Source organism: Falco punctatus (assembly GCF_963210335.1).
Source record: "Falco punctatus genome assembly, chromosome: 1".
NCBI classification, from domain to species: domain Eukaryota; kingdom Metazoa; phylum Chordata; class Aves; order Falconiformes; family Falconidae; genus Falco; species Falco punctatus.
The window spans coordinates 57,666,202-57,688,067 of record NC_137580.1 but is presented as its reverse complement, the minus strand read 5'-3'; the positions used below and the strand labels follow the sequence as shown (position 1 = coordinate 57,688,067).

General features: G+C 42.5%; 1 protein-coding gene across 3 annotated transcripts; it reads right to left on the bottom strand.

The window, feature by feature from the left end:
* Positions 1–246: 246 nt before the first annotated feature.
* SPATA18 (spermatogenesis associated 18) lies at positions 247–21,864 on the bottom strand. Of its 3 annotated transcripts, XM_080404217.1 has the most exons (13): positions 21,588–21,864; positions 19,274–19,379; positions 19,047–19,162; positions 17,481–17,599; positions 13,534–13,629; positions 10,195–10,329; positions 8,943–9,180; positions 6,873–7,031; positions 6,146–6,321; positions 2,863–2,986; positions 2,453–2,509; positions 1,595–1,640; positions 247–1,136 (listed from the first exon to the last, which is right to left on the bottom strand). In XM_080404217.1, the coding sequence occupies exons 1-13, from the start codon at positions 21,672–21,674 to the stop codon at positions 1,129–1,131; spliced, it is 1,467 nt and encodes a 488-aa protein (XP_080260343.1). In that variant the 5' UTR covers positions 21,675–21,864; the 3' UTR covers positions 247–1,128. The 3 variants fall into 3 exon arrangements, with proteins under 3 accessions (XP_080260343.1, XP_080260342.1, XP_080260344.1); XM_080404216.1 differs by having other exon boundaries at positions 247–1,640; XM_080404218.1 differs by lacking the exon at positions 13,534–13,629 and having other exon boundaries at positions 247–1,640.
* Positions 21,865–21,866: the final 2 nt, after the last annotated feature.

Genomic DNA, 21,866 nt, shown 5'->3' with positions numbered 1-21,866 from the left:
CTTTACATTTAACATGTAATAAACACCCACAGTGAGAGATAATTTGACAAGGTTTTTTCACCGTGTTCTCAAGAATTAGTAATCTATCAGTCTGGTACGAAAGCCCACTAAAAGTGATACTGATTAGACCAGGGGTCCTCAAACTTTTTAACCAGGGGGCCGGCGCGTGGATGCAGTGGCAAGCAGCCATCTGCGGCTGCTTGGTTTCCCCATCCAACCCCCAGCAGGGGGGGCGGGGGAGGGGGGGCAGGGGGGTTCTGTAAATACCGGGGGCCGGATTGTGGACCCTGGGGGGCTGTATCCAGCCCGCGGGCTGTAGTTTGAGGACCCCTGGATTAGACCATCTCAAGCAAATATTTCAAGCTTACAAATAGTCGGTGGCACAGATTCAAAATACTTTTAAGTTCCAAACTGCAAGGGTTTTTTATGATATTAATTTCTAAGTAACAATGAATTTAACAAGGACTGTTACTGCCTTGCTAAAGCATATACCCATGCTTTCAGAACTATATGTCAATGAAGTCCTGTAGATTTCTGGAGTATTGGTAGTTTATGACTGTTCTGTGCAACTTTTGCACTGTAGTTAGAAAATTCAGTTAACTGCGAGGAGTATTTAAAAGGATGCTGTGTGAGTCTGGCACATACTAAGATTATTGCTATTTTCTAAAGTTGTAAATAAGCACCAATTAATGAAACTGTTTTCAAGTAACAGCTAACCTCAACATTCTGCAACATTCACCATTTAGGTTATATTAAACATCCTATCAAGATAATTGCATTGTTTGGTACCTGTGGAAAACATTCTAGATGGAATAATTCTATCTCCATCTGCAGGATTACATCATGGGTTCCTCAGTGCTCTGCAAATTTTGCCAAATAAGTATAATCCTTTTTTTGCAAGTATTGCAAGCACCTTTTTTTTTTCCCTTAAATTAGAAGGGCTGAATTAGTTTCTAAAATTATAAATAAGTCTTCTATATTTCTATAGACCACACTGAACACAAATTTCATTTGGAGTGACAATTGCCATTCATTCACATTATTGCGAGATTTGAGGTATTCTTGAAGAGAAAAGGCACCAGTGAAGTCATTGGATCCAGATGTACTGATTCACAGGAACACATTCAGTTAACGTCCTATTGAAGAAAAAGACACATTTCAGTACAACTTTTTTTTAAAATAAATCTCTACATCGGCTGGGCTTGAGAATGGGCACACATTCACACTACTGGAAATCCCTCGCTTCACCATCACTACTTTGGATTTGTAAAAGCATGGAGCCAGCAGACTTGCAGCTGTTTCTTGTTTAGGGAAGAGAACATTTTACTTACTACAGAACTGGCCACAATAAAGGCAAACCAGCAGGGAGAACTCATGACAGTGCTCTGAGTACAGTGAAAAACAAGCTCTCCAAGTCAGAAATTTCAGCTTTTTTCCACACACAGAAAGAAAAGGAGCTACCCATTCTAAAAATAAAACTTGGACAAGTGTTTTAGAGTTGAGGACCTTTACCACGTTATTCTGTCTCTTTGCTCAGTCGTTCAAGGGCTTAATGTGAAAACATGAGTCATAATGAACTAATATGCCCACTTACTTGGGCTTCCGCTCCTCACTGGTGAAGGACTGTGGCTTTGAGACACCTGCAAGACAAACAAAAAAGGAAACTCAGGTGTGCTAAAGAACTGAAAGAAAGGCACGTGGGGACTCATCAACATTCAAAAAGTTTGCATGTGTCTATTAGGACAGCTCCGCACGTGAAAAGTCAAATTCAACAAATTTCTAGTTTTTCTTCCACAACCTGCACGCACACAAAAACTTGAGTCTTACCCAAAGCCTCTCACATTTTCAATAGTCACATTTTAAGTTGAGGGCATCTATGTCAATTTAATAAGACGGGCTAACAATTAGAAAAATAGACATGAGTTTTATAAAAATAATTAGATACTGTGTAACTATACCATAAGTAGAACTCTGCTAAGGTTTCACACATCTTACTAGCACCACCTCCGTTCTTCCACTCCTGCCCACCTTACACTGATTTTCTGCTCCTTTAAGGCATTATAGGGTAAATTCAAATTACTAATTCCAGGAGGCAGGGACCACGTGCTCTATATGTACTGCAAGATGACTAAAACACTTCCAGATGATGCAATTAGTTATTCAGAAGGGTACTGAAGCAAGGGGGAGTAGGGGGAAAGCATTCCGAGATCCACAGTTGATACTTCTGAGAATGTAACTATGATCTACTTCTCATACAGTATCTCCACTGAAAATTATACCAGGCAATAACCATCTGTCATTTCAGCTTCACCTCGTTCCAGACCCAGCAAAGGCATTTACTCCCAACGCTAACATCTACATGCAGCACATCAGCATTTTTAAAAGGTTGCCAACATTCTGAGTTTAAAATACTTGGTGCTGTTTATACTGCAAGCATTCAGCTGGGGCTTACGTGGTGAGATAGAAGAGGACTGGTGCTACGGCTGCGGCTTCTACTTCTGCGAGACCACTGGAAGAGAAGAGTTTGACAAACCTGTTTTGAGAGAGGGCATTTAATAAAGATGAACTCGGCAAGCAGACTTGCCACGCTGGAGACAAGGCTTGAGGACAGAGCGTAAACACCTCAGACTTTCTCCTTAGAACAGCCTCTGCCAACAACCATACATCTGCATAATGAACACATTAAGGCAAACAGAACTATTCATCCTAAATACAGGATGAGGCACCAAAACCTAACTGATACTAGTTATACACAACTCCAGCCAAATAGGAAACAATTAAGAATTTGTCTTTTTAAATTTTGAAAGTGTTTAAATCCAGTTACTTTTTTAACGTTAAAAAAGTTAAAAAAAAACCACATACCAGAGCTCCTCTTTTTGTGACTGCCTCTCCTTTCACAATTACAACGTCATTTTCCATCAGAGCAGGCCACACATGATAGGCCACCAAGGCAGCTGTGAAATCAGAGCCAAAACTATGACGGTACCTATTGAAACACAGGACAAGAAGGGTCTGCACATCAGTGCCAGAAGATGAATATGGTGCTTCAACTCATCAGTGCTGATAAAAAGCAGAATACTAGCTACAGCTCATAAATATCTATCTTGACAATATTTCCACATCACAAAAATAAGTATTCATTAAGTGAACCTGGAAAATGAATGTATTTGTAAGACAGACTAAACAGAACATACTATCTACTTATACTGAGAGACGCTCCAATAAATTCATCTCCCACTTTAGAAGACCACTAGACCATATTCTTACATAAGCCCCACACATGCCAGGGTCCTTGGGTCCACTGACAGATTAAATCTCCTGAGCATTTTGGCAGACACAGTCATCCCATCTCCCTGAAATACCTTGCTAAAACAAGACCCCTGTAGAGCATATTACAGAAATACTCTATCTCAACTATAAAGTTATATCCTAGCATCTTATGAGACATAAAAGGCAATTTTATTAGCAAGATCCTCAAACAATGATAATGAAACAGCACATTTTAGCTAAGAAAAATTATTTTGAAGGCCTGTATTATCATACCAGATATATATTACCTCCCTAAGTCTGCAATACTGGCTGAATAATACACGTCTGGTTTTGTGGATTAAAACTCAAACCAAATACCAAATAACTGAAATACAAAATAGCGATGCATCTATACATTAGTAATGCATATACAATAGCAATTTTCACAAAGCAACGCTGCAGAGGCGTGGAGCTCTGCACAGAGGAAGATATAGGGTACAATAAGGTTTAACCAGCCCTTTTATAGAATGGTATCACATGTAACTACCCGAGATATTTTAATTTCTACAAGTTTTGCTCCATCTCTGTGTACCACATATATATGCCACATATTTCACTATGTAGATGGACAGATGCATGTATATGCCTCCCACAGCAGCATGTATAAACACCTGTTTTTGAAGGCCACAGACATCAGGTAGGTGGAGAAAGCATCCCAAGACTATACCATAGCATTGCAGCCTTCTCAGCTCAGCCAACAGCTTTGGGTATCAAATAGCTAACTGCCCAGTATTTGAACAGGATCGTTAAGTAGTCATGTATGACTCTGCACTCTCCTAAGGGCTATTTTTATTTTCTCTGTTTCTCTCCTTGGCGTCTCAAGCTCTTCCCCATCTGGTCTGTACTCTGCTTTCTGTGATTAGGCACACGGAAAATAAGGAGTTGACTGTGTGACAGCCAACACGGCTTCACTAAGAGCAAACCATGCCTGACAAATTTGGTGCCTTCTATAATGGAGTTACAGTGTTGGTGGACGAGGGAAGAGCAACTGATGTCATGAACCTGGACTTGTGCAAAGCATCTGACACAACATCCTTGTCTCTAAACTGGAGAGACATGGATTTGACAGATGGACCACTCGGTGGATAAGGAATTGGCTGGATGGTTGCACTCCGAGTCGCAGTCAACGGCTCAATGTCCAAGTGAAGACAAGTGGTGTTCCTCAGGAGTCGATATTGGGACCAGCATTAACATCTTTGTTGGTGACATGGACAGTGGGATTGTGTGCACCCTCAGCAAGTTTGCTGATGACACCAAGCTGAGTGGTGCAGTTGAAACGCTGGAGGGAAGAGATGCCATCCAGAGGGACCTCAACAAGCTTGAGAGCTTGTTGAGAACCTCATGAAGTTCAACAAGGCCAGGTGAAAGGTCCTGCACAGGGGTCAGGGCCATCCCAAGCACAAATACAGGCTGGGTGGAGAATGGATTGAGGGCAGCCCTGAGGAGAAGGGCTTGGGGGTGTTGGTGTATGAGAAGCTCAACATGACCCAGCAATGTACGCTTGTAGCTTAGAAAGCCAACCATATCCTGGGCTGCATGATACATGGGAAGCAAGTCAAGTGCAGTGATTCTCCCCCTCTGCTCTCGTGAGACCCCACCTGGAGTACTGCATTCAGTTGGGGGAGCCCCCCAACATAAAAGGACAACTCGCTGTTGGAGTGAGCCCAGAGGTGGGCCATGAAGATGATCAAAGGGCCAGAGCACCTCTCCCATAAGGACAGGCTGAGAGCAGCCTGGAGAAGAGAAGGCTCCAGAGACACCTTATTGCAACTTTCCAGTACCTAGAAGTGGCCTACAAGAAAGCTGCAGAGGGACTTGTTTACAAGGCCATGTAGCGATAGGACAAGGGGTAATGGTTTTAAACTGAAAGAGAAAAGATTTTGATTAGATATTATGAAGAAATTCTTTACTGTGCGGGTGGTGAGACACTGGAACAGGTTGCCCAGAGCAGCTGTGGATGCCCCATCCCTGGCAGTGTTCAAGGCCAGGCTGGATGGGGCTTTGAGCAGCCTGGTCTGGTGGAAGGTGTCCCTGCCCCTGGCAGGGGGGTTGGAATGAGATGATCTTTAAGGTCCCTTCCGACGCAAACCATTCTATGATTCTATTATTAGAAATATCCTTATTGGTGTGGCTTTTCTTGCTTGTGAGAGTAATTGTTTTGGAGATACCAATCCCCTCAGTTTTCTTGAAGGCATGCAAGTATCCTACAGCTCTCTGCCAGCTAACAAAGCAGCCAGCCCTGACTCAATGGAAAAAAGAAAAACTACAATATGGTGTGCATTCATTAAACAAAATTCCCATTTTTAAAAGTAATTTTTCTTCATGCTCAACTTTACACCAGAAGAGATAGGAGTGTATTATGGTCCATATGTTGTACATCAGCCACAGCCTGGAGGTTGCAGCACACATGCTGATGATCCTGGTATCAGATACCAACGGCCAGATCTCAGCAAACATGACTTTGACAAAATGGGCCAGAAAGGAGGAACAAAGTTGCACACATTTTGTAAACACTGGTGGCAGACAGAGAAAGAAAGGCTGATGATAATTTTCCTCTTCAAGGATAAATTAAATATGCTCTAGACACTGAAGTTTATCCAGAAAGCTCTGCTGTTCATTAAAAAGAGCTGTTAACACTGGTCTACATCCTAGCATTTATACACTATCAGAAACCTTAAAGGCATACCAAATTCACCCCAGGCCAGGAATATGTGTCCCAAATTAGTGTTTAGCATCAATCTTAAACCTTTATATTAATTAGGAAAGAAGTATACTATAAAATCTGATTAATGTTTTTTAATAGTAAGAATCTGACTGAAAAGAAAAGAGTTCTTACTTGGTCTCACTGAAAAGCTCTCCATCAGTACCAAAGGCAATATCAAGAGGAGGAACAAGTGTCTGCATTGAAAAAGCCACACGGCACAACTCTCGAATCAAAGAGCTGATCACAATGAAATCGATTTCTGGTGGCAATGAAATCTTTGGGCTGATGTTCATGGAGCGAATTACTTCCTGAAAATAAATACAATTGAGTAATTTGAGCTCACTAACACTTTTACTCATGGGCAGTATGGAAATCCCTGCTAAATATGCCTCTCAGTTTTCTACATTTAAAAAACAGTATAAAAAGCTCCCAGCAATGTTGTCTTATGCTATTCCAGAAAATATTAGCTTCAGAAAGAATGTGCTATTATTTTAGAAATAAAGTATGAGCTACATCATTGACAACAATCTTAAGCGGGAGATGCAGCTTTTCAGTATAACACAGAATTTAAGGAGCTATGCAATTTAGCTTACATTTATTTGATCGATCATTACACTGTATCTTACCAAAAATATTACTCTGGCAGACAAACATTCTAATCAAGGCAAACGAAACAAGTAATTACTGGGTCACACCACCATACTGTTTTGGAAAATAAACTGCTACAAGACATAAAATCCATGCAATAAACTTTTTTCCTTCTTCAGGTTACAGTACATTTCTAGTTTACACACTTCCAATTTATTAGCTACTGAAATAGATCAGCACGTCACTTCCCCACCCACTGCCCTTGACTTACATTGACACTGGCTTGAACGTCATACAGATCCTCATGGCGAACTATATAATCCAGGACAGTGTCTTCAAGTGACTCTGGCCCTGAGTGACCTAGAGACAGAGTCTCTCTTACACGTATTTTGAACTGTCTGTAGGCCATCTTTGCAGCACGAAAAGACTCCTGCAAACATAAAGAACATCTAGGCAAATCCAGGAGACTGAGATTATTTTTTTTATCCATTATCTGAGAGTATGAACTTAATCCAGTATCATCATTGTAAGAAGGAATAGAAAATGCTGCTGTAAAAGTGAAAGCTAAAAATAGTACTCATCTGGGAAGACTTCTCTGATTAAAGCGTGATCTATTTGCAGAAGACAGGAGTGAAAAGCTTCCCACCTAACCTTCTATTTTTATGTAGCATTCCATCGCACGCCCATGATCAGTAGAATCACACTTAAAGATATCAAGAGCAGAATCCACTAACAAGCATCTTATGTGGCACAGACTAACATGTCAGACAGGAGCACCTCTTGTCTGTTAGGAAGAAAGGTCAAACTGGAGAATGTAAACTGAATGACAGTTGTGAGAAAAAAACTTCCATAAGTTAAACGTTCTTGGAATCACACACGTTAAGAGACACGCTGCCTCTCCAACACAGGTATGTACTATGTCAATTTTATAGAAAAGAAGATTAAATACAGAAAAATGAAAACAAATTCCTTTAGACTGAGCTCGTAGTGTGATAAACGCAGTCATGATTCGTGTCAAAAATAGAGTGTATGTGCGAAGTGTAATTGTTGTACCCTGTGTAAATCTGGGACCTGTATGGCAGTTGTGGTGAGTGGGTGCGTGTGGTTCTCCTTTGAGACAATGTGATGGGTTCCCCTTCCCCTGAGGCAATCGCTGCTTGGAAAAGCCTGCCGAAGGAGGTAAGGAAACCACGCCAGAGAAGGCCCGCCGAAGGAGACAAAGACCTTGAGATTTGAAAAAGCGCGCCAAAGGAGTGCCAGTAGGAGGAGAAGGCGTACCCTAACGGCCCAGTGGGGAAGGCGCGGGACGAACATCCGGCGAGAGGAGGTTGGTCAAGATCCGGGATAAAACACGCTGCTTTTAGGACTCAGGTGTGTGTGTGGTGGAACTATTTGAGTTCTCCATGCACCCAGTGCTGTTTTAGTTTATTGTTTCTCAACTTAAATTGATTGAACCCAAAATAAAATTGTTTTAATTGTTATTGTTTATAACAATTTGGTGACCCCGACGTGATCTCGCTGTGCTTTCCTGAACTGTGACTTTTTGAGGGGCGCCCCACAGATTGTGGCTCGGGATAGCAGTCTATGTCTCTCCGGAGACCAACAAACAAAAGAGAAACAATAACCAAAAGGGATTGGAGCTCCTAGGGAAAAACTGCAGTATAAAGGACCCGTAATTCTGGTGCATGAAGATCCAAACGAAGATGATGGAGTCGTGAGTATAAGGGACACCGTTCGGTTGGGTGGGATCGGTTACTTGTGTGTAAGAGTGTGATTGAGACGGAACCTACTTCTGGAAACAGACTCTAGGTTTAGAGCCAGGAATTGAGTTCCGAGGCGAGTGTGGAGGTCTTCTAACCATGGTTCCAAACTCCCACGAGGGACTTGGCTGGTGAAGGACCAAAGCGGTTCCTATAGGATTTGTGTGTGGGATCTCGACTCCTATAGGGTATGTGGGTGGGTGAAGGGTTCAGCCCCCTGCAGGACACTCTTACCGGTAACTAAGGGCAATAAGACACCACTGTAAAAGTCCTAGGATTCACGGGTGGGTGGTAGGTCCAAAACCCCCTGCAGACATTGGTATCGGCAACATTGGTATCAAGGGTGTAAACTCCTGGATATCGTAGGGGGCGCAGAACCCCTGCAAGACACTTATTGGTTGCTAAGGGCTATAGGAATTGCTGCAAAATTCCTAATAAAATGGGCCAACAGGAGTCAAAATTTGAAAAGGAAATTCAATCCGATTATGTATATTGGCCGATATTTGGATGTTCATCCAATCTAGCCATAATATCTTATAAAACACTGCTGGCCTGTAAAATAAGAAATATTTTTTTCTTACCACAGCTGCAATGTATATTATCCTCTGTACCATCTCCACATCACTGATGTACGTCCTCAAAAGGGTCTCTGCATCCAAGCGTTCCTGAGCATAAATGTCACCAAAGCGAGCTACCAGGCAGGCACGACGTGAAGCGTTTTTACGCCTGGCTTGGCCAGGTGAACAGCTCCTCAGCGGAAATGAACCAGGTGACCTGCTCGCTCTGTGCCTTGGGGAAGGAGAACGGCTCCGTGCAAGCCTATGACAGACATGTAAAGAAGCATGTGTGCAGGAGCGGGCTGGAAATTAGGACCATGCGTGGCAATCAGTTAGCTGAGGGGAATGTGCTCGAGCTTTTATGGGAGGACAAGGAGCGTGAATAGACACAACAATTAACATGATGAGTCATGCTGAGAGAGGATAAGGGAGTGGGGGACGCATGGCGCCAAGGATGGCGCCAAGGAAAGGTAACACCTTGCTGTTAATTGCTGGTAGTTAACCACCAATCAGGGATTGCCTAGTATGCAATGCTTAGCTTAAAGAACCAATCTGTTTAAAACGCACAGCTTCTGAAAGTATATATAAACTCGTGCTTCTGTACAATAAATTGACATTTGTTTGCATCAAACAGCGTCCCGTCTCTCATCGCAGCACATGTGGTCACTTCGCCATCCTCAGATGCTTTTGCCTAGTGCACAGAGTTTTGTGTCAATTTAATTATTACCAGGGTAAGCCGAGATTTTGAGCCAACATAATGAAAGACAAAGTTGCAGATGGTTAGTCTAATATGAAGGCATTTGTGTCAATACATTTTATGGGCTACAGCCTGAATAACCAAGTAATTCCTAAAGTGTGTATAGCCAAGCACTTTGCTTTGGGGAAACACACTTTAAACTTGGAATACTTGGGAGATTTGTTCCTCTTTCAGTACTACTGAAGAGTTGTAAAGTCAAACAAGTGAGAATGTAACAATTTCTGCCCTGTAATGATATAGTATTCAAAGAGGACTTACAAACAAATCTAATCTCTTATCTCATACAGTTGCTCTTGATGTATTTTGTAAAGCTGCTCTCTTTGTTGTTTTGACAGAAACTTAACATAGATGTCTGAAATTAAAACATTTGGGCACTAGAAGAAAACAAATATGTTCTTCATGACAAAGTACAAAAGCTTAGCTTTTGTTTATACTTCAGTCTCAAATGAGGAGGAAATTCATGCTACCCAACATGAACAATTTCTCCAATTCAGTGACTTCTCTGAATAATGTCTCTACCTGCTCTGGAGAACAGACTTTTGGGCATCCAGGATAGAAATCTCATCCCGCAGTATTTGAATCTGCCGCTCATAGTCATTCAGACGAGCTAACTTCCTCAGGGCATCCTTCTCTTGGGCATGGGAAGTCTTCAGACTTAAAACACACAGAATAAAGTCAGTCACAAGATGTTCTTCTACCAATGCAAACCATCTATTAATTAATCCTCACCATTAAACAGAAAGAACAGAAAGAGGAGAAATATTGAGAAAGCTCCTTATGCTGAAACACAGGGAAATCAAGAATTTTTAAAAAAGCATAGTCTTAATGTAAAAGCGTTACTGTGGCAAGAGACTGGATACACTACGCTTGTGTTACAGGGAGATCACTGGTTGACACCGTGTTCTTGCACTACCTCAGATGATGAAATCTAAGAAAGAAATCGGTTTCTTTCTCGTATTTAAGATGTTAACTAAATCAGCTCAGTTTTCTTTCCTACAGTTTAAGACTAGGTATTTTCTTAAATCAGGTCCTCAGGTTCCTTTCTTTGCTAGAATATATTAGTCAGTCAAAGGATATCACCAATAATGTTACTGAAGAAGTATCAAAAGCTAATGTTTCCTCTCTTGCTTCTCCAGAAGAGAAGCAGTGCTTTTTAATCATTGTCAACCAACCAGTTAAGCAAATTTGTCTTGCCCTTTACGCTTAATGTTAGAAAGTATCCTAACATCTCTACTTTCCCTCCTAACACTGGTGTTACTGTTGTTTTCCTTACTCCAAAATGAAAAGAAAAAAAAAAAAAAACAAAAACAAAATCCCAAACCAAAACACACAACCCCAAAAGAAACAGAAAAAGAAAGATGCTTTCTTTCTTTTCACTTTGGAGGCATTCAGTCTGTCCCTCCTTTTTTTTTTTACTGAAGGACCATGGTGAGATTTTTCAGGATCTGAAACAATGAAAACAACACCTATCAATTAACAAGCTTCCTGTTCCAACACAGGTAATAAGGCCAGCACATCTGCTAAAAGAATGTCCTTCTAACCTGGGTAGGAAAAGCTGCATATACCCTTAGAGTCCCATGGCCATCCTTAGTCAGCTCCTCCAGCAAGCACTGCTAGCATAGTAGCAGTAAAAGAGGGATAAATAATTCTAATTTAAAGAACAACCAGAAAAGGAAAGTAGATTTGGGAAGACAAGTTCTAGAGATAGGTGTTTACTTCACAGGGTGTCACTTGGCTTTGTTAAGTTTGATTAGACCTTTTAGCATGAGTCTAAGCACCCTAGTAGTAAGCTTCCATTTATAATAGTACTAATAGGATTTTGTTAAGTCTGCATGTAACAACATTTTTTAATTACACTATTTATTGCCTTCCCCTGAAGAACTTCCAATTGCTCTTAAATGTTGATCTTTATTCATCTAAAAAAATCTGTATTTTCCTTCATAATTCTGCAGCAAATAGCTAAATCCTGTTATAATTAATATCTTGATATAGCAAACACTTACACTGGCTATAGGATTTAATTATATTGAGTCTAGACCACATTTGCTCTAACAGCCCAGGAGACCAAGATGCCTTGCAAAAAATTATTTGATTTAAATATAAGAGACAGGCAGACTATAGACAAGGGGAATGAGATCATCAGCTTATTCCAAAAGTTTTAAAACACAGGTTTACAAAGATGCAAAGGATACTGCTAGCAAACTGTTCCTTGTGTAAAAAAAAAAATAAAAAGTCCTGCCCTAGGTGTCACAGATCAGTCCTGGTTTCACTTTCTCTACTTTTAGAAGGATTCTGCTTTTGACAGGTAGGCAAAGACTAGGCAAATCCAATTTCACCCAACTAAAATGGTTCAGATTTTGAAAAGATGATTCACAAAACATGAAAAATAGCACCTTTGCTTCAATCAAAGATTGAACTCCCAGACAGAAGATGCAAATGTAAAGAGCCAAAATGAACCATAAAGCATGTGGAGAAGACTGAATTCCTGGATTCACAGAAGATGTGAATGTTCTGGTTTTCTGTCAGTAATACAAATGGCAACATGAACTTCTGTCCAGTCTACATTAAGACCTACACATGGGGCTTGTGAGATGTTTTATTCCCTACTATTAATTTTAATCGGGAAGACAGCAGTCAGGTTATATCTAAGAATCAAGGAGTTACATGAGCTACTTTTCACCCAACGAATCAAAAAGCCCATTTTATGGGAATATGAGTTTATACCCCAGATAGCTACCCAAAAAATTTAAATCCAAAGTGATCAACACTTGCTAGGAAAAGTCCATGGATTAAATCCAACAATTAACATTATTCTAGAAGCAATGATAAACATCCAAAGATGAACAAGTGATATTTAACTTGATACTGTAAGTAGAAACTCTAATAGCCTGAGGGTTTTTTGTCGGTTTATGTTTATGAGGAGTAGCTCATCCTCTCAGTTGCCCTAAAATGAAAAGATAAACTCATGGACAGTTATATCCTTTCCTACAGTGTGAGCAGAAAAGTCAAGTTTCTTCCATTTTTAAGCGTGGCACTTATTTAACTGAAAAGCTGCAAGTATTTATTTAATAAGTATGACTTGTTATTAATTATATGTAATTATAATTGGAATTCATTTCAACCACCTTTGTATTCTTTTCTGATAATACAACACACAAAAAAACCCCAAACCAAGCCAACAAAAGACCCACAAAAAGATGTGGGCTACAACTCATAACAGTGAATTATTATTACTGAAGGTCAAGCAACAAAAGGAAATTAGTTTTAAGGACCCCTGTATTGAAATGGAAAGGTAGTTCCCCCAGCTGCATCCTTACCGATCCAGATTAACTTCCCAATGTGACAAACACACTTAAAAACTCAAAAAACATTTTTAAACCAGAGACATCAATATCACCAATAGCCATTACTTCCATTCAGACAGGCAAAAGGATTTAGCAAAAATGGCCTAAAAACTGTATAAAGAACTTTATCTGAAGATAAACAGACTGAAGTGTCTGTTATTTAACATGCACGGTACTTCCAAAAGCATTGTAGCAAGTTGCAAACGATGGTTTCCAGCTATATTCAGAATACGGTTCTCTCCTATTTAACTTCATCTACAAGATTCAAATGCTATCAGGCTGCTGGTTTCAAAGTAATCCTTTCTCTAGCCTAAAGAAAATAGGGTAGAAGTTCAGAAATAAGGGTTCTTCTCGTGTAGATCTACTTAGGCTAATTCTCTCCATATAACATCAAGAAACAAAGCTACAGGATGTTAAGGTCCTATTTTTTGCTACAGCATAGGACAGTGTAGAATAAACAGAACCCACTTGCTGACTTTCTGCCACAAATAACCCAAGATTCAATTTTTCTTACGCTGCTTTTAGCTGAACAATTTCGTCTTCTGCTGCCAAAAGAGTAGTGGCTGATTTGGTCTTTGTGTCTTCAAGAGCCAACTGGGTTTTTGCCAGACTGCAAGAAAAATTAATAACCTTCATGGTAAAGGCAGAGATTCTACCAGAGAATTTAATATGACAAACTGACTGTTTAAGCAGATCAAGCCCATACCAACTTAACATATGAAAACAATCACAGTGGGCTTTGTGCAGACTATCAGCACAGCACACAACTTATAAATCTGACTATGCCATAGCAGAATTATTTAGCTATCACCCATTATTTTTCATTAAGAAAATTCCAGTTTCATCATCAGTTTCAACAATTTACAGCATTCAGAATGACTTCACTGTAGAGGGATTTTTAAAGGACCGAAGACATATGTTACCATTGTCCAGGTTGGACAAGCCAGGCCTGTTAGTTGAAGCTGCAGAGCAACTTTAAATTGTCCTTGGAACAAGCAGGGTGAGAAAGAAAACAAGCTATGCACAAACAAGAAGCCAGGTGCAGAGCAAGTCCTGGGAACCGCGAAACCGGCACACTGTGATCAGGCGCCTGCAGCACGCTCACCAGTCAGCAACACGGACACCCACGTGAGCAGAAGCTTTTATCCAATCACCTGTGTGTCGAGTCGTGTGAGTGGTTGGTTTAAGTTATAAATATGACCTGTTTGCTTAATAAAGTGAGCACGGCGTGTAGCCGTATTGGTGTGATTGCCATGACTTGGCCGACTCCATGGGGGACCCTCTTCGCTTCACCATCCATAGACGGGGTATCCTGTGACATGAATTCTTTCTTCTGCATCTATCCCCTGCCTGCCAATAATTACATAATCACTGCTTCATACTGCACCGCCTTGAAAGGATCAGTTCTGAAACTTTCATGTGTGACTTCATCTCTGCTTGAATTACCCCTTCCCAGCCATCCACCTTCTAGAGTACTACCTTCGCAAATCACAGCCAACACCTCTCTGACCTGACTGCACACAGAAATGCAACCCACAAAACTGCACAAAAGCTTTATCACTAATTTCCCCACTTCTCATAGGGGCTAACCCAAAATGACTTTTGTACTGCAAATTGCCACACACTCGCTCCTGTCTGTATTAGTGAATAACTTTCCTTGTACTTCTCACCTTGACCATCAAACGCTTTTCCTCAGCTCATCAGATAATCTCTTTCTATCCACACTGGAGCTTAAGATGAAATGCCTCACCACTAAACCAACATTTACATCCACCTGAACCACAGAATGGCTGAGCCTGGGGTCACCTCGTCCAATGCCCCTGCCCAAGCTATGCCACTTAGATCCAGTTGCCCAGGACCATGTCCAGATGGCTTTTAAATATCTCCAAGGATGGAGACTTTACAACCTCTCTGGGCAACCTGTGCCAATGCTCAGTCAGCATCACAATAAAATAGTGTTTCCGGATGTTCAGAGGGAACCTCCTGTGTTTCAGTTTGTGCCTCTGGTCCTGTCACTGAACACCACTGGAAATAGCCTGGCTCCGTCTACTTTACATCCTCCCTTCAAGTATAGACTTAAATAAGATCCACCAATCTCCCATCGCTCTTCTCTATAAAGTAATTCCTTTGTTTATTAAACCTCCCAGGCTGAAGTTATTTTGTAAGATTACCCAATTCTTTCAAACCAGTTGAAACGCCAAGAACAAACAAAACCCTCTCTTTTTCCAAATGTTATGGGGTCCACCTCTGTCTAACCTTGCCACTTTTGATATTTAATTTATACTGTGAGATCACAAAATTTTTTTGTCTTCATCTGCTTTTCAAGGTGATGCACTGATCATTAACTCACTCTGAGTTGACTGACAGACTTTTTCAATAGTGAAAAACGAGAACGGCTGTGCTTATTCGAGACATAACAGATAACAATATGCACTGGTTAATAAGGGAAGAGCAACTGATGTCATCTCCCTTGCCTTCTGTAAGGCCTTTGACATGGCTCCACACAACATCCTTGTCTCCAAATTGAAGACACATGGATGTTGGTGCTGGACAGATGGACCAGTTGATGGATAAGAAATGGGCTGGATGGCTATGCCCAAAGAGTTGCAGTCAACAGCTCAATGTCCAAAAAAACAGCAACAAGTGGTGTGTGTCAGGGGTCTGTATTGGGACTGGTATTGTTCAATATCTTTTTTTAATGACATTGACAGCAGGACTGAGTGCCTACTCAGCAAGTTTGTGGACAATACCAAGCTGAATGGTGCAGCTGATACTCTTGATGGAATGGATGCCATCCACAGGGACTTTGACAGGCTTGCAGAGTGGGCCCGTGTCAGTTTCATGAAGTTCAACAGGGTCAAGTGCAAGGTAATACCCCTGGATCAGGGCACTCATCAGCATCAATACAGACTGGTGGGGGAAAATTGCTTAAAAGGAGCCCTGTGGAGAAGGACTTGGAAATAGTGGTAGATGAAAAGCTGAAACTGAGCTGGCAATGTCGGTTCATAGCCCAAAAAGCCAACCATATCCTCAGCTGCATAAACAGCAGCACAGCCAGCAGGTCAAGGGAGGGGATTCTCCCCCTCTACTCCCCTTTCATGAGACCCCACTGGCTGTACTGCATCAGGCTCTGGGGTTCCCAGTAGGGACCTGTTAGAGCAGGTCCAGAAAAGGGCCACAAAAACAATCAGAGATCTGATCTGATCAGCCTCTCCTATGAGGAAAGGCTGAGAGAGTTGGGATTGTTCAGCTTGATGAAGAGAAGGCTTCAGGCAGGCCCTGTTGCAGCCTTCCAGTACCTAAAGGGGACTTCTTAGAAAGGTAGAGAGACCTTATTTTTTATACGCCTGTCCTATCACTAGGACAAGGGATAATGGTTTTAAACTAAAAGAGGGAAGACAGACTGGATACAAGAAAGAAATTCTGTCCCATGAGGGTGGTGAGACACTGGAACAGGTTGCCCTGAGAAGTTGTGGGTGACCCATCCCTGGAAGCATTCGAGGTCAGGTTGGATGGGGCTTTGAGCAACCTGATCCAGTGGAAGATGTTTCTGCCAACAGCAGAGGGGTTCCAGCCCTCAACCATTCTGCGATTCTACAGTTCTATGAAAGCAGGCGGCATCTGCAAGATTAGGATACAGGTTGAAATATTCTATTGAACCTCTTTAGTCTAGTTAATACAGTTTGCAGTTCTGAGAACCTGATATTCTTAGAATGACTTAGCAAGAGCATTAAGTTATAACACTTATTGTACCAACTGAAGGACTGTGAACATCCAGTGTTCTCACGATAACAGAATGCATGAGAAAGTGTCTGTCACTTGGAGCTACCTCTGAAGTGGCCCTGGAACTGGCATCAACTGCACAAATTTGTTTCTGACACAATTAAGTCATTTTGAGACCACAGTGCTCCACAAAACATGTTTTATACATCAGGACAAAAACTGTTCAGACCTAGTCACTTATCTGAAAATCTGCCTTTCTTCCACCATCTTACCACACTGAATTTTGAACTTCTTGGATGTTCATGCACCGATTACATACCATAACTCATTACGATATGTTGTAGTCCTTCAGTAAGTGTTGCACCATAGCTACTCTATTTTTATCAGAGTTTACTCAGCATGTAATATTTCACTGACTATAATTCCACCGGGATGGTCATGCACTATACAAAACCCTTTTATCTGGAATACTGGCATGTTTTCAAACTCCTCTGCCAGAAGCAAAACCTACCAAGTCAATTTATGAATGTGGGTATGACTATCATTTGTACCCCACTTTGAACACACATGGACAATCCAGAGCCTAGATGTATTTTGAAGCTCTGATTTTAAGCCAGAAATGAAACATTTTACAAGTCTCCATCACTGTTTAGATATCAAGAGAAAAATACGGCTTGTTAACAAAAAAACCCAAGAAACAACCACAAAATAAACAACAATCACAGTTAATTCCCTTACTCTTCTTCTATATGATCAAGCTGTAGATGAGTTGAAGTCAGTTCTTCCTGAAGCTTTTGCAGTTGAAAAGCCTGATTGCTGGCCAGCTCTCTCAGCTGCCTGTCTTTCTCAATTGAATCCTAGAGCAAAACACAAAATCACGCTGCTCCAATGTTCTGCCTTACAGAATCCTTCAAGAATGTAGTATACCTTTATTAGCAGATATATTTCTAAACATTTCAGTAAACACTATTTCTAAAGTAACTGAAAACAAAAGCAATTGCATACCTTCTAGAGACATAAGCAATACCTTCCATGCACACAAAACAAAGACTCAGTTATATTAGGAAAAATACTCACTTTTTATATGCCATGACAGAGAATATGGAAGGTCTGCATACGCAGATTTACTACTTGTATACACATCACCTGAACAAAGTGTTCATGCAGATGTGTTGCGGGGGGTGGGGGTGGTGGGCGTCCAGTCAATCACAACTGGCTATACCACCAACTCAAGTAAAGTTTTTGGGAATTTATGTACACGAAGTAACAGATAAATTTATCAGAACAGAGGCAGCAACTATTGTCATTTCAGAAAGCACACCACTACGCATGCAGCTCTGTCTTTAACAACCTGTAGATTTGCCTGATACTACTGGAATTAAATAAGTAACCGTGCAACAGACTTTTCTTGAAAATTTTAATGTCACATGCAACGACAAATCTGTAACTGGTGTACTGTCATTTCATAACATCGTTATTTTACATTTTGTGGTTTTTTGGCAGAACCCTCCTCCTCCAATACAACAGAATCTGATTCTTAAGGACAAACGAAAAGTGATATCCCTTATTTTAATTGTGAAAGATTTTGACAGAAGTGTAAAAAAAAATATAAGTCAGAGAACATGGAGACATCACTGTCAAATCTCAGTATCTTCCCCTAGACTGCATCAACCAACGCTTTTTTTTTCCCCGCAAAGCACAAAGCCACAGCAGATGTCTTCTGCTAAATTGTTAGTCCTGCAACCCCTTCAGTGTGGTGGTATCATGATGGACATGAGCACTTACTCCCCTTGCTGCCCCTGCCCCGGAGATATTCTAATGCTCAGCTACAAAACAAAGATATTTTTTTCTTTAAAAAAAAAAAAGCAGCTCAGTTGAATGCATGGAGTTCACCCACACATTCAGCTTACGCATGTACTTTTACATAGTGTTAGGTTTTTACTAATAGAGATAACATATTCTATGACATCTTTGCAAATGTAAGTGTAGCATAATTCTTTCCTAGAAAAGGACAGTGATACAAGAACATAGTTTGTCTTACAGAGCACATTCCTTCATATTGTCATTTGTTGTGAAACACCATAAGCCCTAGAAGGCCAAAAGTAACTTTAATGACCTCTTTGATTTCCCTTTCAAAGGAAACATAAGATGAGACTGACAAATAGCACAGTTGTCTCCATGACATATTTCATTAAAAAAAACACTATCAGGGAAGGAGGCTATTATTAACGGAAAGTCATTGAAGTTCTCCTGCAGGTATAAATTCACACCATTCTATTCCCTTAACCTAAGTTTCCTACATACCTGAGCGAGAGAGAGGTTGGTTTCAAAGAGCCTTCCTGAAGTAGCACAGGAAAAACAAGTCCCTAGCCATGGCAGGGGACGAGTTTTTATTGTTTCCACACCTGCATAATGCCCACCTAAGGAAATAAATACATTAAGAAGTTGTGAGAACACTCATAGAAAGAGCCAGAGCTTGAAAAGATGACACCTGTGAAATGTGTTAGTAATAAGACAAGGCACTGATTTACCTTCTCGAGATGTTTCATTGAGGATTGTGAAGAGCTGCCCTTGAATCTCAGAGTTCAGTTGTATTATTTCACAGCATCGGTTCAGATTCTGATCACAGGAATTAGTCTGTAAATTAATCTGTATTAATACCTCTGCGTGGGCTTTCTTACTTAAAATCATTCCTGTTATATCACAACTCCCCCCCCCCCTTACATCTTCACAACCTTTTCTTACTACATCCGCTAGAATACTAATCTGTAAAAGGTTCACACTGTTAATAGGCAAACAAACAAGACATCAGGACCTCTGTTACCCAGTTAATTCATTGCTTGAGAAAACTTACTCCTTTCCCATTCATAAAGGAGAGGCAACCATAAATATCCTAAAAGAAGGATCATAATTATAGATCTGTGTTAAAATCTTTCAACACAGTTTTTACAATAAGATGGGAGATCATTGGATGAAAAAACATTAGTCTAAACTCTGGTTTTCCATATTAGCTTAACTAATACATATAAGGCTATTATCTTGCTTTGTCAACATCCACAGGAGGCCTCCATGCAATTTCATCTGATCTTTAAGAGTTGCCAACTGAAACCAATACTCCTGAAGAATGGGCAAAATCCAGCGTTAGCCTAAGAAAAAAAACAAACAGCAGAACTACACTACTTTCAGCAAATGCAATTCCTGAAAAGGAGTTGATGGGGTTAATTTGTCCAAGATGCTGCTGCACCTGCCAGGGGAACACATACTTTGTACCTGCTTCTTTAATCTTTATCTGTAACCTGCGTATAGTCTTCAGCATGGATCACCCTCTACATCTTCAGGCTTTAAAGGCTCCATACGGTTTTCACAAGCTTCCAAAACAGCTGTAACTCCCACCCATGCCCCTGCCAGCTTGTCTTCCGATTGCTGTAACACATGCTTTCCTCTGGCCTCAAGGAGCCCAGCCTCACCCTGCTAACCTCCACCCGAACACTACTCCAAAATGCATTTTTCCAGCTCATTACACTGACATAACACCCATGGTGCTTCCACCTGCCAGATCCTCCTTTTCTGCAAGAGTAGCCCGAAACTGCTAGTCTTTGTTTTCCAAGACCACAGAGACTACCCCCACCTCAGTTATAATGGAGAGTTCAGCTCCCACCATTGCTCAGCCTTCCCAAGGTCTGCCTCCACCATCCAAGTGGAAGATCTTAAAATGCACGCCTCTGTTCTTGCTCCTCTGGTGTCCTGTACTCCATGGCAACTTTACTAGCTACGCTCAACATGCCTCCTTAAAACAGTCCTTTGCCAAGAGTCCTGCAGAGAGTTAAACTAGCTATTAATATACCGTAACTCCTACATACCACATAAAAAACCACCAAAAACCAAACTGACTTCCCTTTAAAAGGCTGCATCTGCTCAGCACCCTTCCTCACCAATCCCAGCACACAGTAGATGGCTACAGGCTCGTGACCAAACCAACCATCAGTATCCCAAAGCTAATGACACCTGGGGACACAGGAGCGAGCACTCTGTCAAGATTTTCCACTGAGAGAACGGACAGTTGTCAAATCAGAGGTCACTTCATCTCATCTTGCCCTGATTTCACACATCCGCTACTGCTTCCACCACTTCGCCTCCTCGGGTCTCCTGTTACCTCTTGCTCCTCCGTGCATCCCACGGCATCCACCTGCAGCCTTCTCCTCGCCCCTCCCCAAACCTCCCTTAGATCTGCGCCCCGCAAAGCCCTCCTGCAGCTGTGCCGTCTTGCAGCAGCCGCTCAGCGCCAGCAGCTCCCCCCGCCCCCCCAGAAGAGCTGGGAAGCTGGATAGCCCCCTCCTCACCTCCAGCAGCCCTTCCCCTCACCTCTTCCTGACTGCCCCCGGCCACAGGCGATTCCCCCCGAGCACGCCCTCACCTGCGGCCCTTCCACCTGCCGATCTCTTACCGCAAAACTCTCCTCTGATCCAGACTCGGTCACTACGGCTCAAACGCCCCTTTTAACCTCCAGCCCTCGCTCCCGGCGAGCCCAGGCACCGGCACAGAGGAGCACCGCTGAAGCTGCGAGCGCTGCAGGCACCGGGCACACGTGCGGGTCAGCGTCCCAACGCGGCCGCTGAGCCCCAGCCGGGGCCGCTGCCTGTCCCCCGCGGCCGGGTGCCCCGGGCTGAGCGCACCCCCGGAAGGCGGCGGGGGCCGCCGCTCCGCGTCCGACCGTCACCGCGGCAACCGCCCGCGGCCCGGGCACCGCGGCAACGGCGCCGCTGCCTGCCGGCCGGCCGCCCCCCGCCCCTAAGGGCCCGCTCGCCGGGCGGCCCCCCCAGCAGCCGCGCAGCGCCCGCGGCCCACCTCGTAGTCCCGGTACCAGCTCTCCAGCTTCTCTTGCAGCAACCGGCCGCTCTCCGCGCCGACCAGCTTCCTCAAGCCCTCGGCCATGGCCGGCCGTCAGCTCGCCCCGCGGGTGGGATGGGGCTGGGCTGGGCTGCGCTGGTTCCCCTCTCCCGTCCTCCGGGAGCCCTCAGCGGGCGAGCGACGCGGCTGAGGAGACGGCAACGCCGGCCGGGCCCACTGCTCTGGGCGGCGTTCCGTGCGCGCCGCCTTTTATAGTCGTGACTGGAACGCGATTGG

Excerpts from the sequence above, each read along its gene's own strand:
- SPATA18 (XM_080404216.1), bottom strand. The coding sequence starts at position 21,674 with ATGGCCGAGGGCTTGAGGAAGCTGGTCGGCGCGGAGAGCGGCCGGTTG. Across the intron at positions 7,032-8,942 it reads TAATATACATTGCAGCTGTG|GAGTCTTTTCGTGCTGCAAA; the intron begins GTAAGAAAAAAA and ends TTATGTTTGCAG. Across the intron at positions 2,987-6,145 it reads GAGCTTTTCAGTGAGACCAA|GTACCGTCATAGTTTTGGCT; the intron begins GTAAGAACTCTT and ends GTGTTTCAATAG.